The sequence below is a fragment of the Coregonus clupeaformis genome, unplaced genomic scaffold, assembly GCF_020615455.1.
Source record: "Coregonus clupeaformis isolate EN_2021a unplaced genomic scaffold, ASM2061545v1 scaf0066, whole genome shotgun sequence".
Lineage (NCBI taxonomy): Eukaryota > Metazoa > Chordata > Actinopteri > Salmoniformes > Salmonidae > Coregonus > Coregonus clupeaformis.
In genome coordinates this window covers 68,236-85,757 of record NW_025533521.1, presented here as the reverse complement: position 1 = coordinate 85,757, position 17,522 = coordinate 68,236, and the positions used below count along the sequence as shown (strand labels likewise).

General features: G+C 43.7%; 1 protein-coding gene across 4 annotated transcripts in view; it reads right to left on the bottom strand.

Annotated features, from left to right (window-relative positions):
- The window catches only part of LOC123483288 (probable helicase with zinc finger domain), a 66,577-nt gene extending 49,399 nt beyond the window's left edge, over positions 1-17,178 (bottom strand). For 2 of the 4 annotated variants that reach the window (XM_045212951.1, XM_045212954.1), the window contains exons 1-10: positions 17,121-17,178; positions 11,465-11,704; positions 10,787-10,823; positions 9,175-9,299; positions 6,666-6,722; positions 6,417-6,465; positions 2,929-3,004; positions 2,334-2,532; positions 1,708-1,815; positions 737-1,043 (exon numbers count right to left, since the gene is read on the bottom strand). In XM_045212951.1, coding sequence (XP_045068886.1) covers positions 737-1,043; positions 1,708-1,815; positions 2,334-2,532; positions 2,929-3,004; positions 6,417-6,465; positions 6,666-6,722; positions 9,175-9,299; positions 10,787-10,823; positions 11,465-11,686 — 1,180 coding nt within the window. In that variant the 5' untranslated portion in view covers positions 11,687-11,704; positions 17,121-17,178. Of the gene's footprint in view, positions 1-736; positions 1,044-1,707; positions 1,816-2,333; positions 2,533-2,928; positions 3,005-6,416; positions 6,466-6,665; positions 6,723-9,174; positions 9,300-10,786; positions 10,824-11,464; positions 11,705-15,268; positions 15,313-17,120 lie in introns of all 4 variants that reach the window. The other 2 variants (XM_045212952.1, XM_045212953.1) reach the window with 2 other exon arrangements.
- Between the last annotated feature and the right edge of the window lie 344 nt (positions 17,179-17,522).

Sequence of the window (17,522 nt, the reverse complement as noted above, 5' to 3'; positions counted from 1 at the left end):
TATTGGCCTGCGCTTGACTGGTTCCGATGGCTCAGTTGGTAAGACCAGGGTTGTGGGTTTGATTCCCGCATGGGCCATATATACATTTTACTGTAAGTCACAGGGGATTTGGGGAATCTGCAGGTTTTCTTACTCATAGAGACCTATATTATCCTGATATTGTTATTCCAATCCTATAGAATCTTATCAATAGCTTTCATGCTTTTGTCTGTAAACATAGTAATGGCTAACAGTGTTCTTATGAATGTTCTGAAGTTCTGATTCCACAAGTATTACTTTATTTCAAATCCTCTTCCAGCTTAGGAAGAGGAGCATAGGAAAATTCTGCCCACGCAGATTCCACCTGGCCCAAATCATGGGAAATACTGGCCTGCTACTAAAGCTGAGGACTGGCCAGTACACAGAAGAACATTAGACATTGTATTTGCACGTCTGAAATTGTAAAATAAGTCTAAAGTAAGTCTGCCGATATAGAAGGCTGCCCTGTCACTCAGGTGGATGCTACACATTGGTGGTGGATAGGGTGAGTTTAGTTACCTCCAATACATTGCTAAGCACTTTGAGGCCTTGTAAGAAATGTCACAAATGCAACCCATTATCAATATAACTCAACTTCTCTTTTCCTAATCATTTTAGTTTTGGTTATATTTAATGTTAGAAACTTGGACTACTAAGGGAGGGTGGGAGGTTCTTTTTGGGGTTGTATGTTATAATTGAAACTAAACTAAAAAACAACCTTCTATGGAGGCGGCGTCCACCATGATGCGCTGCATCAGCACGGGCTCCGAGCCAAAGTCGAAGACGATGGTCTGGCGGAAGGTGCCGAAGATCTCGGTGCTGAAGCCCACCGCCACCGTGTAGATGCAGTGGTCCATGCCGTTGTTGGCCGCCAGCGCCTCCTCGCCCGCCGTCCACTCCTGGCAGCCCTCTGCCTCCGCCTGCAGCCGCTGGGCACCGGCATCGCCAACCGACACGCCCGTGATGGAAAAGTGGGGTCGGTGGGCATCGTAGAGCAGGGCGATGCGGTACAGCTTCCTCACAGGCTGAGGGGGAGGGGAAGAAAGTGTGAGAGTGGCCAATCAGAGAAGAAGGGCAGCTGAAGTGCTACTTTGCTTCACATGTGGGTGCTCTTTGGAAGCATTGTCAGTCAGTAAGTTATAGTCTAAGAGTATATCAATGGGTATATGAAAAAGTTGGCTTTGAGAGTGAATGTTCAGACGCACACGCATGTGGTTGCCTGCAGTGGTGCTGGGAATGGGGGAAAAAAATACTGCTTCAGTCAATGATACAAATTACTCCCACACACGACTTCTGCAAAATTATTTTATCTGTGTTATGAGAATGTCTTGATAAAGGTCGGCATGACCAAACCGCCGGCAAAATCAAAATGCGGAGGTTACCTGTGTGTGGGAGCAGTCTTTATCAAAGTTGGCCTTTTGAGTTGCTTTCAATGATATGGCCATGTATGGCCTATGGATAACAGCCAGATGTTGATTTCAAATCAAAATCTACTTGTGTGGAGCTTTTGGAAATATATATATATATTTTTAAACCATTGTGTAAGTCCCAAACGGCACTCTATTCCCTATATAGCGCACTACCTTTGACCAAAAACCCTATGGGCCCTGGTCAAAAGTAGTGCACTATATATAGGGAATAGGGTGCCATTTGGGGAGCTGACATTGAGTGAGACATAGCTCCTGTTACCTTGCAGAACAGGGAGAAAGTCCAGGAGTGAGCTGATTTCTTGGTGGTGACCGTTACAGACAGGTTGGAGCTGTGTTCCACGTTGACGCCATCCAAATAGTCACTCAGCTATGGCAGGGACAGAACACAAGACCATTCATGCCAAGTTAAGGAGAGTTTAACTAAATTAAGTCTTGCTAAAATGAGGACATAACAGCTTAATACAATTTACATTAGAAGGGCAGTTTATTTGAGATAAGTAGACACTAATGAGAGTACAGCAGTGCATCTACCACCTGATTCAGCCTCAAGGGCTCTGTTCCAATACAAGCATCTTTCCTTCCTCCCTTCCATGAAGTACTAATCCCTGATCTGACGTGGCTGGATTGGTGAAAGCTATGTGATTGGTGAAAGCTATGTGATTGAAACATTGTTTGCACCTCTCAATCTGTGTTAGATCAGTGACTACTTCAAGGAAGAGAGGAAGGAAGCGTGTGGTTGAATGTATAAGAACAAGACCCTAGCGCCCAGCCTCTCTGCCTATCCTCCACTAGTTAAATCAGTGATTACTTCTAGTAAAAGAGGGTGTATTTTTACAACATGCTAACAGGGCCATAGATAAGTGACTAGACTAGGGTTAAACTCACCACTTTCTCAGGGGAGAGAGAGTTCATCCACTTCTCGATGAGCGCCTCCATGTAGTTCTCGGTGAAGTGTTTGCTGTCCTGCTGCTGCTTGAGGCGGATGAGGCGCGAGGCGTAGCGCTTCTGCCACTCCATCAGCTCCTCCTGGGAGTGGGCCGACGTGCACTGGGCACCGTAGCGGCACAGGCCCTGCTCCAGGAACCTGGAGGAGGGGGAGGACAACAGGACATTCCACCAGGTGGCCTCAACTTGTTCAAATGTTTTCCATTTCCAATAGTGTCCGGGAAACCAACCCCCAAGGGCCTAAAGCCAAAGGGCCTCACCCTCTGAACCAACACTGAAAAACTGTCAGTTACTTAGCTAGGTGACAGTGATAATAAATGTTTAGTTGCTTGTAAAGCAAGCCCATGTTTGCAGCAGGTGGACATAATACAAGTACAATAACAATGGCTTTAATTGTTGGCCACTCAATGTCCAAACATGACAAAGTGATTGCATACAACATGCCAATTACATGTTAAACTAGTCTTCCAATATGTTATATGAACTATGGTCTTATGCCACTGTTATAACAGTCAGCAACGCACAATAACATTACCTTTTACACAGCGTGTACTCCTCACTGCTGGTAACTCCTCTAGGCGGGGGGCGAAACTGCCATCCATCCCTCACTTCTGACCACAAAGACATCATTGCATCAACAAAACATCCCACTCACCATTCCTACAGTAAATAACCTCCTACATACAGTATGGAAATTGAGTCAAACTTTTGAGACTTGAGTCAAAGTGAAAATGAAATCCAATTCTAAAGGCTTCGTCTTTCGATATTCAGCGACCAGGCGTTAAATGAGAGCTTTCCTTTTTGAAGCGAATCTGAGCATTGAGCCTAACTGAAGTTGTGAATCCAAACATTGACATACAGTACCAGTCAAAAGTTTGGCCACAACAACTCATTCCAGGGTTTCTTTATTTTTACAATTTTCTACATTGTAGAATAATAGTGAAGACATCAAAACTATGAAATAACACATATGGAATCATGTAGTAACCCAAAAAGTGTTAAACAAATCAAAATATATTTTAGATTCTTCAAAGCAGCCACCCTTTGCCTCGATGACAGCTTTGCACACTCTTGGCATTCTCTCAACCAGCTTCATGAGGAATGTTTTTTCCAACAGTCTTGAAGGAGTTCCCACATATGCAGAGCACTTGTTGTCTGCTTTTCCTTCACCTCTGCGGTCCAACTCATCCCAAACCATCTCAACTGGGTTGAGGTCGGGTGATTAGGGAGGCCAGGTCATCTGATGCAGCACTCCATCACTCTCCTTCTTGGTCAAATAGCCCTTACACAGCCTGGAGGTATGTTTTGGGTCATTGTCCTGTTGAAAAACAAATGATAGTCCCACTAAGCGGAAACCAGATGGGATGACGTATCGCTGCAGAATGCTGTGGTAGCCATGCTGGTTAAGTGTGCCTTGAATTCTAAATAAATCACCAACAGTGTCACCAGCAAAGCACCCCCACACCATCACACCTCCTCCATGCTTCACGCTGGGAACCACACATGCGGAGATCATCCGTTCACCTAATCTGCGTCTCACAAAGACACGGCGGGTGGAACCAAAAATCTAAAAATCAGACCAAAGGACAGATTTCCAACGGTCTAATGTCCATTGCTCATGTTTCTTGGCCCAAGCAAGTCTCTTCTTATTATTGGTGTCCTTTAGTAGTGGTTTCTTTGCAGCAATTCGACCATGAAGGCCTGATTCACGCAGTCTCCTCTGAACAGTTGATGTTGAGATTTGTCTGTTACTTGAAGTCTGTGAAGCATTTATTTGGGCTGCAATCTGAGGTGCAGTTAACTCTAATGAATTTATCCTCTGCAGCAGAGGTAACTCTGGGTCTTCCTTTCCTGTTTCATCATAGCGCTTGATGGTTTTTGCGACTGCACTTGAAGAAACGTTCAAGGTTCTTGACATTTTCCGTATTGACTGACCTTCATGTCTTAAAGTAATGATGGACTGCTGTTTCCCTTTGCTTATTTGAGCTGTTCTTGCCATAATATGGACTTGGTCTTTTAGCAAATATGGCTATCTTCTGTATACCACCCCTACCTTGTCACAACACAACTGATTGGCTCAAACGCATTAAGAAGGAAATAAGTTCTACAAATTAACAAGGCACACCTGTTAATTGAAATGATTTCCAGGTGCCTACCTCATGAAGCTGGTTGAGAGAATGCCAAGAGTGTGCAAAGCTGTCATCAAGGCAAAGGGTGGCTACTTTGAAGAATCTCAAATATAACATATTTTGATTTGTTTAACACTTTTTTGGTTACTACATGATTCCATGTGTTATTTCATAGTTTTGATGTCTTCACTATTATTCTACAATGTAGAAAATAGTCAAAATAAAGAAAAACCCTGGAATGAGTATGTGTCCAAATGTTTAACTGGTACTGTATATAAATGCATCCAAATACACTGCTCAAAAGAATAAAGGGAACACTTAAACAACACAATGTAACTCCAAGTCAATCACACTTCTGTGAAATCAAACTGTCAACTTAGGAAGCAACACTGATTGACAATACATTTCACTTGCTTGTTGTGCAAATGGAATAGACAACAGGTGGAAATTATAGGCAATTAGCAAGACACCCCCAATAAAGGACTGGTTTTGCAGGTGGTGACCACAGACCACTTCTCAGTTCCTATGCTTCTTGGCTGATGTTTTGGTCACTTTTGAATGCTGGCGGTGCTTTCACTCTAGTGGTAGCATGAGAGGGAGTCTACAACCCACACAAGTGGCTCAGGTAGTTCAGCTCATCCAGGATGGCACATCAATGCGAGCTGTGGCAAGAAGGTTTGCTGTGTCTGTCAGCGTAGTGTCCAGAGCATGGAGGCGCTACCAGGAGACAGGCCAATACATCAGGAGACGTGGAGGAGGCCAACAACCCAGCAGCAGGACTGCTACCTCCGCCTTTGTGCAAGGAGGAGCAGGAGGAGCACTGCCAGAGCCCTGCAAAATGACCTCCATCAGGCCACAAATGTGCATGTGTCTGCTCAAACGGTCAGAAACAGACTCCATGAGGGTGATATGAGGGCCCGACGTCCACAGGTGGGGGTTGTGCTTACAGCCCAACACCGTGCAGGACGTTTGGCATTTGCCAGAGAACACCAAGATTGGCAAATTCGCCACTGGGGCCCTGTGCTCTTCACAGATGAAAGCAGGTTCACCCTGAGCACATGTGACAGACGTGACAGAGTCTGGAGACGCCGTGGAGAACGTTCTGCTGCCTGCAACATCCTCCAGCATGACCAGTTTGGCGGTGGGTCAGTCATGGTGTGGGGTGGCATTTCTTTGGGGGGCCGCACAGCCCTCCATGTGCTCGCCAGAGGTAGCCTGACTGCCATTAGGAACCGAGATGAGATCCTCAGACCCCTTGTGAGACCATATGCTGGTGCGGTTGGCCCTGGGTTCCTCCTAATGCAAGACAATGCTAGACCTCATGCGGCTGGAGTGTGTCAACAGTTCCTGCAAGAGGAAGGCATTGATGCTATGGACTGGCCCGCCCATTCCCCAGACCTGAATCCAATTGAGCACATCTGGGACATCATGTCTCGCTCCATCCACCAACGCCACGTTGCACCACAGACTGTCCAGGAGTTGGCGGATGCTTTAGTCCAGGTCTGGGAGGAGATCCCTCAGGAGACCATCCGCCACCTCATCAGGAGCATGCCCAGGCGTTGTAGAGAGGTCATACAGGCACGTGGAGGCCACACACACTACTGAGCCTCATTTTGACTTGTTTTAAGGACATTACATCAAAGTTGGATCAGCTTGTAGTGTGGTTTTCCACTTTAATTTGAGGGTGACTCCAAATCCAGACCTCCATGGGTTGATACATTTGATTTCCATTGATAATTTTTGTGTGATTTTGTTGTCAGCACATTCAACTATGTAAAGAAAAAAGTATTTAATAAGATTATTTCATTCATTCAGATCTAGGATGTGTTATTTTAGTGTTCCCTTTATTTTTTTGAGCAGTGTATATTTTTTTGCATGAGGATGACTTGCTCACCTTCTTCATTGTCCTCTGTATATTCTGTGGCCATCTCGCTACGAACGGCCTGAGAGGGAGAGATAGAGAGAAAGGGAGAGAGATGTATTGTATTCATAAGACAATAACATTTAATATGTATTCACACATTTTGTTGACCTCTTGAGAACTGCAACAGGTGATAAACCTGCAGTGTCATTCACTTTTAAATATGATCAATACTCATAGCCCAAAGTCCAACATAAGGCAAGACACCTCACACACACTTACTTCAATTTCTGAGAGAAGCATTTTTAATCTAGTTAAGTCCTTTGTGACGATGCCGTTCTGAGGAAGAAGAGAAGGTACAGGAAATACATTACAACACAAACAATATCAGCAAGAATATCCAAAAGGTTTTAGACTATATCAATTAAAGAGACTTGGCAGATAGTCACTGGCCAATTCAAAATATTCTTCCATACATCAATTCTCCGAATAACACATTTGTTTACCCCAAAACCAATTACAGTGGGGAGAACAAGTATTTGATACACTGCCGATTTTGCAGGTTTTCCTACTTACAAAGCATGTAGAGGTCTGTAATTTTTATCATAGGTACACTTCAACTGTGAGACGGAATCTAAAACAAAAATCCAGAAAATCACATTGTATGATTTTTAAGTAATTAATTTGCATTTTATTGCATCTGGATCTTCAGATCCTTCAGGTTTCGGGGCTGTCGCTGGGCAATACGGACTTTCAGCTCCCTCCAAAGATTTTCTATTGGGTTCAGTTCTGGAGACTGGCTAGGCCACTCCAGGACCTTGAGATGCTTCTTACGGAGCCACTACTTAGTTGCCCTGGCTGTGTGTTTCGGGTCGTTGTCATGCTGGAAGACCCAGCCACGACCCATCTTCAATGCACTTACTGAGGGAAGGAGGTTGTTGGCCAAGATCTCGCGATACATGGCCCCATCCATCCTCCCCTCAATACGGTGCAGTCGTCCTGTCCCCTTTGCAGAAAAGCATCCCCAAAGAATGATGTTTCCACCTCCATTCTTCACGGTTGGGATGGTGTTCTTGGGGTTGTACTCAACCTTCTTCTTCCTCCAAACACGGCGAGTGGAGTTTAGACCAAAAAGCTATATTTTTGTCTCATCAGACCACATGACCTTCTCCCATTCCTCCTCTGGATCATCCAGATGGTCATTGGCAAACTTCAGACGGGCCTGGACATGCGCTGGCTTGAGCAGGGGGACCTTGCATGCGCTGCAGGATTTTAATCCATGACGGCGTAGTGTGTTACTAATGGTTTTCTTTGAGACTGTGGTCCCAGCTCTCTTCAGGTCATTGACCAGGTCCTGTCATGTAGTTCTGGGCTGATCCCTCACCTTCCTCATGATCATTGATACCCCACGAGGTGAGATCTTGCATGGAGCCCCAGACCGAGGGTGATTGACCGTCATCTTGAACTTCTTCCATTTTCGAATAATGGCGCCAACAGTTGTTGCCTTCTCACCAAGCTGCTTGCCTATTGTCCTGTAGCCCATCCCAGCCTTGTGCAGGTCTACAATTTTATCCCTGATGTCCTTCCACAGCTCTCTGGTCTTGGCCATTGTGGAGAGGTTGGAGTCTGTTTGATTGAGTGTGTGGACAGGTGTCTTTTATACAGGTAACGAGTTCAAACAGGTGCAGTTAATACAGGTAATGAGTGGAGAACAGGAGGGCTTCTTAAAGAAAAACCAACAGGTCTGTGAGAGCCGGAATTCTTACTGGTTGGTAGGTGATCAAATACTTATGTCATGCAATAAAATGCAAATTAATTACTTCAAAATCATACAATGTGATTTTCTGGATTTTTGTTTTAGATTCCGTCTCTCACAGTTGAAATGTACCTATGATAAAAATTACAGACCTCTACATGCTTTGTAAGTAGGAAAACCTGTAAAATCGGCAGTGTATCACATACTTGTTCTCCCCACTGTATATTTACAGGGTGGTCGTGCCACTTATGATTCTAATACTTTATGCAGTAGCATGGTTGTTGCTCCCTGGATCTAATCAACTTGAGAACAATAAACTGATTTCATATCTATGCTTTTTGGTTGCCAGATTAGACACCAGCGTGTTCAGGCTTCGCGTTTCACTGTTGGGAGTTTAATCTGCTGTTGGGAGTTTAATTAAGGCACAGTATCCTCGTGTGATAATCAAGCTTGTTTCCTGACACCAGAATGCTGACCATTCTACACTACATTAACTAGACTTATGTCATGATAGAGGGGCATTACACACATTCAAAAATCACAAAATAAAACGGTCACTTTTGGGCTGCCTGTTAATCTGAAAAGCTATTGATATTTTAGGAAATACTTTTTTTCAAGTCAATTGAGATACACAACACTAATATTTTGCTATTTTTTTTACATTTGCCGTCATGTAAAGTGGCTAGAAAATAATATAGCTACAAACCCTTAAAAGCATATGGATTCAACAGTCAACATGAACACTTCCTCTGTGCTCAGAGAACCTGCTTCATAAAAAACCGAGGACATTTCCTGGAAAAGTCAAAGGAACTAAATGTTCCAGCTGCTCCCAGAGCTAAATGGCTGTGTTTGTCTCCATATATCAGTTATAGGAGGAGGTGGAGGGAGGAGGAAAAAGGAGCAAAATGGAAGAGAAGGAAAAATAACAGAGGGAGAAAGAGGAGGAGGTGGTGAAGTAGGATGGTGAAAAAGATGGTGGAGGTGTTGGGCGAGAGGCAGAGTAAACAGTGGAGTAAGGCCGGGAGCCAGTCTTACCAGAGGCTCCCCAAACAGGGACTTGGAGAGGAGGCCGGACACTTCTTGCAGGCTGCCGTCCAGCAGCATGCAGCGCAGGCTGGCCTGAAATGACCCGTCTCCCTTGGCCAGCTCCTCGGCCAGGACTGCAATAAAACACACACAGGATGACAATTCAACGTTACTGTGCATGATCGCACTGCACTACATTGCATGGAACGTGTGCTCACTCCCATCACATCGCACTGAACTGAATTCTCTCCACCCAAGTCATATGAAATGGGCATAGCTGCTGAACAGAAGCAGGCATGGTGTGGTAAAGTCCTGCTACCCAGGGCTATGGCCGCCAATGTTATTCTAACCGCTTGTCTTGACATGGGCATAGCTAGCTACTGAAGCAGGCATGGCATGGAAAAGTCCCGCTTCACGCGGCTACGACCGCAAATATTATGCTAACCACTTGTCTTGTAAGTTTTCACTGACTTCAGCCTGAACCTTAGCTCTGACCTTTACCCAAAACACTGACCCGTTTCTAACCCTAACATTTGTTAAGCATATCAACACGCCTGGAATGATATTAATAGCAATGAAATGCCAAATTAATTATCTGAGATGATGAAGCTAATTGCCAAAAAACAAACGTAAATTGCTTGTGGTTGCAGTCTGTTGAGTAGGACTGTGTTATACTTATGGAGTTGGATAGAGGGCATCTTTGCCGCAATGGCTCTGGGAAAGTGCCATTGAGGGCTATATCCATTTTTTCATAGTGACAAAAAATAAAAAAGGTTACATATCGGGATATGACCATATATCGTATCATTTTAACAATAACGCAATTTTATTTTTGCGATAGTTGGCTGTATCTGCACCAAAACTCCATTCTTTTTCCTTCATAGCTTGTTCTCAATCTTTTTAAATAGGGAGCCAATTTGTTTTGAGCTGTTTTATTTCCGTAACGGATCAAAACTCGTTTTCTCATGCTCTCTCGTCTCTCTGCAGCAGACATATGGTGGGCCTCCCGAGTGGCGCAGCGCTGCAGTGCTAGAGGTGTCACTACAGACCCAGGTTCGATCCCGGGCTGTATCACAACCGGCCTCTTGATCGAGAGTCCCATAGGGCGGCGCACAATTGGCCCAGCATCGTCCGGGTTAGGGGAGGGTTTGGCCGGGGGGGTCTTTACAAGTAGGCCGTCATTGTAAATAATATATTTTTCTTAACTGACTTGCCTAGTTAAATAACGGTTAAATAAAATAAAAAAGCAATATGTTTGGAACATCGAATCGCAAAAAAATTATAGTATTTGAATAGCAATACATAGAGAATCAAGAGAATCGCAATACGTCGTATCGGCACCTAAGTATTGTAATAACATCGTATCGTGAGGTCCCTGGCAACTACCATTTTAGTAGTCAATGTCATCTTTCTCTACGAGTTTTTAAATGGTGAAAGCCCTCCATGGCGCTGCCCATACCAAAACAGGATTTATGGCAAGTGCATCCTCTATCCAACTCTATAGTTGGTATATGACTGTGTAACCTGGGGATAGGACTTCAATACAATGGGTTATGTCTTCACTATTATAAGTACTCAACCAACCGCCCCCACCCCCCCCAAAAAAAAAAATGCAACTCACCATGTTTGCAGTCTTCATCTGCTTGATCATAGTTTTTCTGGTGGTAGAAAGAAAAATAGACTATGTCAAAGCAGTAGAATGGCTGTCCTCGTAAAGGAGGGTTTTATATGACAGAGGTCCTTGACTGAGTTTTAGATAAGTGCCCAGAATGGATATCTTTGCTACTCAGCGCGGAGTCACTCGCAATATAATTATAGTACTTAAGTAGTCTCTATTATCGTGAGGCTTAAGTAGTGGGGTATAATTGTAGTGCTAGAAGGAGATAACAGCACAGTGCAGTTTGCAGCAGAGAAATGAAAGGAGGCAGGACCTTTCTCATTGTATCTGCTTCTCAGAAAACAAATCTAAGTCAAGATGGGCTTAAGACACCTGACTTGAACACACTTAACAAATTCAAACATGCTGGTTAAGTCATAATGCGGAGGAATTTGAGCAAAGAGTACTTTGTTACAATGAGTAAGCTACTGGCTCTTCTTGCCCCACTTAGATGACTGCTTATGCAAAACAGGCCACAATTTAGTTTTCTGTGTGTTTGTATCAGTGAACTCGTGTGTGTGAGCATGCGTACACGAGTGCCATTTTTGTGTGGGTAGAGATCAGGGGGCCATATGCCCACTGAGGGAGCGGGTACGGGTGTGGGCCGAAAGGTGTGCCTCCCGGGTCAGTCTCACGCCTCACCAGCTGTAGCAGGGCGGCTATCCTGTAGAGCAGGGCGCGGCTGCGGAGGGGGGTAACCGTGTTGTTGGGGGGGTTGGATGCGGAGGGTCCAGGGCTGGGAGGGGCCGGGGGGCCGATGGCCAGCAGCGCATCTGTGCAGTGGCTCACCGCCGCCTCGTACTCCCGCCTGGCTAACGATCCGCTGGCTTCTTCACATGACTTCTCTGCTCTCCTGTCCGCCATGACTCAGCGACAGAATGTCTGGAGAGAGAGGGAGGAGAGAGAGAGAAAGGGGGTTTAAGTTGCCCCTAGACACTGATCGTGAGTCAGTTTAGCATTTTCCCCACTAACGGTAAAGGTTAGGATTGGGGGAGAGGAAGCTGATTCTAGATCTGTACCTAGTGGAAACTTCACCCCGGAGTGAGAGACAGGGGGAGAAGGGGGGGCAATGCTATTTCTGTGATGGGGTACTTGGGGTAGTAGGCTGGTAGGTCTATTTGTAGACACTTGCTTTGACGAGTTGAAATATCTTGGAATATATCTGTGTTTAGCTCCTCACAGAGCTAAAAATAAGTAGTCATGTGTGGCACTACAAACCTAAGTTAGTCCTACTGGCTCTTAAGCCGGGTGTACACTAGGCTTGGGCGGTATACCGTATTTGGAAATAGCCACAGGATGGTTTTTCAATACCCTTTAAACGTTTTTTTTAATATATTTGAATATTTGTAGCTACTTTTTAAGTAAATACCTGCAGTCAACTTGTGCAATACGTTAGGAGATAAAGAAGATCGCATTCTTCATTTCACCCGCCACAACTTTTCATTATGAAGCTTATGACTGTAAGTCGCTTTGGATAAAAGCGTCTGCTAAATGGCATATTATATTATTATTATATACCGGTAGTCCCCAGTCACATGGTGTTTGTTTACAAGCACACAATGATGAGAGACCAGAGCCTTGTGAGTCAATCTGTTGTGCAGCATGCGGCAGGTGATCTAGTTACAATATGGAATTCACAACTAAATGTTTGCCAGGTAGATATCTTATAACTATTAAGTTAACTGTGCTAAATGCTCTGTAGTTGTGCATTTGGTTAGCTAATTTAGTGGTTAGCGTCTTCCAAAATCATGCTTCTCTCTGTAATAGCAAAGACTCCCCTCCTGGATCAAGAGCCTTGCCGTCTAATATTTGTTTTGTGCGTGCAGCATACTGAGTAGTATTTTTTAGTTACTTTTATAAAAGATGAGCTGGGATGTCTGTCCTACAGATAGTTTAGGTCAAAGACTGTATAAAATGTTAGCAATGCGCTCGTTAGCATTTAGTTAGCATTCTCTATGGGATTTTACATGAACTTGTTTGTATTGCTAACCTTCGGATTACAGAGGCTCAGTGGGGTTTGAAAATAGCGTCCCTTGTGTTCAGTGCCGGTATTACCAAATATCCCGGGATGGCACAAGGTCGGTATGAAGGTATGACAATCTTTAGCTGTCCCAGACAAGTTTTTTTGAGAGACAAAATCTCCTTGGGGAGTTTGGCTGTCACCGACGCTCGTTTAATGTGAGCGGGTCAGAGATGCAATCTGAGGGCTACCGATCCTGTCTTTGAGCAGTCCCAGACGTCCCAATATTTTCAAACGTGATTTTAAAACCTGCACAAAGTCAGTGAGATTAGTTGTTTCACATCACCCAGAATGTGTTGACTCTCGAGCAGGAGTGATGACTTCTAGTCTGCATTTGTACTTGACTTCTACCAAAGCGTCAAATCGTTACAGTTCTGAAGTTCACAATCAATAATATTTCATTCAAAATGTTGGCTAGATATTTCATCTCCGTATGGCAAGCGTGAATGTCTGACTGAAAACGTTTGCAGCTGCTTTGAGCCACAGCTTGTTCTAACTACGTTAACAATGTAATCACATTATTGTTTTCGCGAGACAGCGTGGTATCGAGAATCCTCACGACCAACTGAAGAATCTTATATAGTGTGACCCCTTTCTGCGCCACATCATTTAGTGTGCGCACCACTACGTTTGCAAGACAACAAAGTACAGGAAAGATGGTTGTTTAACGTCAGAGGCTCAGCGAGGTTAGGATTTTCAAAGTGGTGTAGGGTACACCCGGCATTACACAGGTGGTGCGCAATATTTACAATGCCACAGCATTCTAGGCCATGTATTCATAATTTCATAGTGGCAACAATTTTGTAAGTGATTCAAAGTTGGTTGGGTACTAGGCCAGGGGTTTTCAAATATAGTAGTCAAATATTTTTACTATTCCACAGCTAGCACACCTGATTCAACTAGTCGTGGTCCTCTGTAGCTCAGCTGGTAGAGCACGGCGCTTGTAACGCCAAGGTAGTGGGTTCGATCCCCGGGACCACCCATACACAAAAAATGTATGCACGCATGACTGTAAGTCGCTTTGGATAAAAGTGTCTGCTAAATGGCATATCATATTATTATATTATTATAGTCAACTAATCATTGAGCCTGTGAGTAGGTGAATCAGGTGAGCTGGTTCAGGGCTAGGACCCGTCTGGGGGTCCCTGAGGAGATGTTTGAAAACCAGTGTACTGGGCTAAAAAGCAACTGATATGGTCAGAGAAAGAGCGCTACGTGGGGTTCCTTAAAGCAAGAACCACATCCTCTTTTGATGTCATCACAACTGTGCTGAGAGGCCGAGCAGTAGCTCATACCTAATTTCCTCTGAGGTAGTAGGTCTATATATATAGGCTTACTTGTTTACCAAGGCATTTCAATACATTTGACTCGACAATAAAAGCACCAAGTCATATGACAAGCTTGTTTTAGGCAGGTTTTTCATAGAAACATGTAGGCCCCAAAAAGGCTTCACGGCCAACGCCACTTGAGTCAACTGAAGTTATCCATTGGCGGAGTCAAACCACAATTGAATGGTTAGCAAAGGAAGGACCCATCAACGGCACTTAATCAATAGAAAAGATTGTGCGCAGCTGCGGCATGTGTACTCCTGCATGCTGTCTACAGGTGACACTGGAGTATTTCTGCACCTAATAGGCCTATATGCACAACTACAGGCAACAGGGCAGTTGAGTTCACTACTAGACACTTGTGGCTGTTAAAACTTGTGGTGGTGTCTGTCCTCTGCAGGGAGTGCGGTGTCCTCTAGCGTTAATCACAGCACAGAGCTGAGCCTGGCATCCAGGGATTCAAGGGATACAGTGTCACTAATAGAAACACGCTACCCTGCCGCAACAGAGTGCAATAAGAAGTAGCTGGAGGGGAGAAGGGGGCGACTATCAGATGGCAACAATGTTTTCAAGCACGTTAGGCACAGCCAGACATTGGGAGGAACATGGAGAGGCCTACATTTAAACCTGACATGCAGTGCCTGTGGAGAGTGGTCATCCCTGTTCGAGATAGCCTCTGCTTTGACTAAAAACAGAGAAGGCCTCCGGGCCCGAGGAGCAACTTGTATAACAAAGGCCCTATTTCTCCTCATCAGGGTTTGATATGGTTCTTTCATAGTGAAACAACATACTATGCCACAGCAGTTATATCTAAGAACAGTAGCCTTTTATACACCACCTATAATTTAGCAGAAGTAGGGCTAGTCTTTGTTTATGACCGTCACTGACTGAGTCAGCTCTCAGTGTAGGGTGTCCAATCAAAAACACATCTTTTGACCAATGGGATAATCCGTTCAAATGTTATTGGAGTTTTAACCCTTGTATCCTAGGGTGACTAAATCAATGGAGGCCAGAAGAAAAAAAAAGTGGTAATTTTTTTTGCATTGCATCAGCTAGGCTGGATGCTGTGCGAGAATTAAGGCAAACTGACAGGCTCACCGTTGAACTCGTCATCCTTCTTCTTGAATCCAGAGGACATAAAACTAAAGGGGCAAGATAGATATCGAATTTGAGACATGACATGTAGCATTTTAAGACTTTTTGGATATGTTAATGATATGTTCGAGAAAGACCAACTGAAAAATTCAGAACATGAAGAATCATATTTGTCTTGGTAAAATTAATTTTATAACATAAGGAAGCACGTTTTCACCCACTCTGGGAAAAGTGGGTGGACCCCCCACTCAGTGTCTTATGTTTCCACAGAGTGAATCACACATATTTCAATTCCCTCATGATGACCAAGATGAGTGTATAAGCTAGGTTACTTAGTTAGGCTACATTTTAGTCATCATGCCATAGTACTAGCCTAAACCAACACAAAGGCCATCCCCCAGAATGTGTGTAACATTATCTTTTAAGGAATACCTCAGATCAGGCCAAGGTTCAGAGGCAGGTTTACAGAGAATTCAAAGCATGTTAGGAAATGCTACTGTAGTGGAAATATCACTCACAGCACGTTGGAATGCCTAATGCAAATACAGTGTTTGATTACCAGAATATTGGCCAACACCTTTTGTTTGGCATCTTAAGTCTATTAGCTTTAACTTTTTTACTATTATGGATTGGTCAATAGACAAGAAATTGAGACAACCAAGGACATGACATTAGCATGCTATGGGCAGTTTGTAAGAGCAAAAGGACAACCATGTGGCTTGCAAGTAATGGCATGAAGAATATTCTACTGTAAAATGAAACGCATCATTTCAAATAAACAAATATTTTAACAAGGTAAAGGTAGTCTCACCAGCAGTAGCTTACTACCACCACCTTGGATATGTAGGCTATGTTAGCTAGCTATTTACTACATCTCTATGATTTAGCTACCTTAGTGCTTACCTAACGGCAAGTTTGATCAAAACACATTGCCCTATTCGGCATGATCGCTCCAAAAAAGGGCACTCCTATTGGCTAATAAAAACATAAACAGTCTATTTTGAGATTCCAGGTCAGTTAATAATAGATGTACCATGTCTGTTGGCGAGCCACTAACGTTAGCTAGTTACTTGTCCATCATCGGTATTAGGTCAAACAACACGGTAGAAGCACCGCTAGCTGTGACTGGCTTCGAGTTCGCTCGCTTATTTGTTGGGACCACAGTGCAATGGTCGTGTAGCGCGATCTAGCTAGTTAACTCACATTATTAGCTTGTATCAAGGCATTCAGTTATATATTGCGACATATGTGTGTGCAACGACACGACTATATATATGAGGAATTTGAACCATGGAAATGTCTTGCTTCTAACGTAAAAAACAAATAAATTAGATTGGCAAATAATTTTGCTAGCTAGGAGGGCTAGCAATCATTTTGTGATAGACTGAAGACTCACTGAGCGATAGTAGCCAATACCATTGCATTGGCACATAATTTACAATGTTACGAGAATAAACATAAAATAGTTCCATAATTATTGTCGTTGATTTCATCATGAGTACATATAGTTAGAAAATTATGCTGTCAACATTACAGTTTGCACGTCAGCCAAAATAGGCCCTTTGCTTTTGGCACCAAGCTAGCTCGCCAACGTTAGCGATCTGGCTAGCAAGCTGGCCAAAACGTAAGCAGAACGGATACACAACTAGCGAGCTATCGTTAGCGATATGGTCCGGGCCTGTAATTTTGGCTCGGTTTTTAGACGTATAGATGTGACATGACATTATATTGTGGTGTCGGCATGAATTTTACACCTTCATTATTCTCAGAACGTGTTACAGACTGGAGTCAAGTCGGTGTCCTTGCCTCTGAAAAAGACAACTGAAAGGACTGAAAATGGGAAGTCTACACTTACCTAGCTTTACTTTCTACGCCATCTTGGATCCACTTGTCAGCCCATCGCAAAGGATACTGGGATGTAGCTCATCTGAAGGTTGAGGGGATTTGGGTCTTTTTGGTGTAGGTTGGGGTTTGACCATTGTGAACTTCTAACCAAGTCATATACCAGTCTTTATAGCTAGTCATTATACCAGTTTTCATATATTTCCTTAGATAATTGCACAAACCAGTTTCCAGTGTTCTCCTAGCTGAGCACTGTAAATTATATAACAGTATTGCATAAACAAAACATTCTGTGTAGTATTTTGTCCACCTCATATAGGCTACTGTGTGGACAATTTTCAGAAATATTTTGATGTATAGAGGATTTGGATAATTAAAACAATAGAAAGGTACTACATTATTTGTATTTTATGTC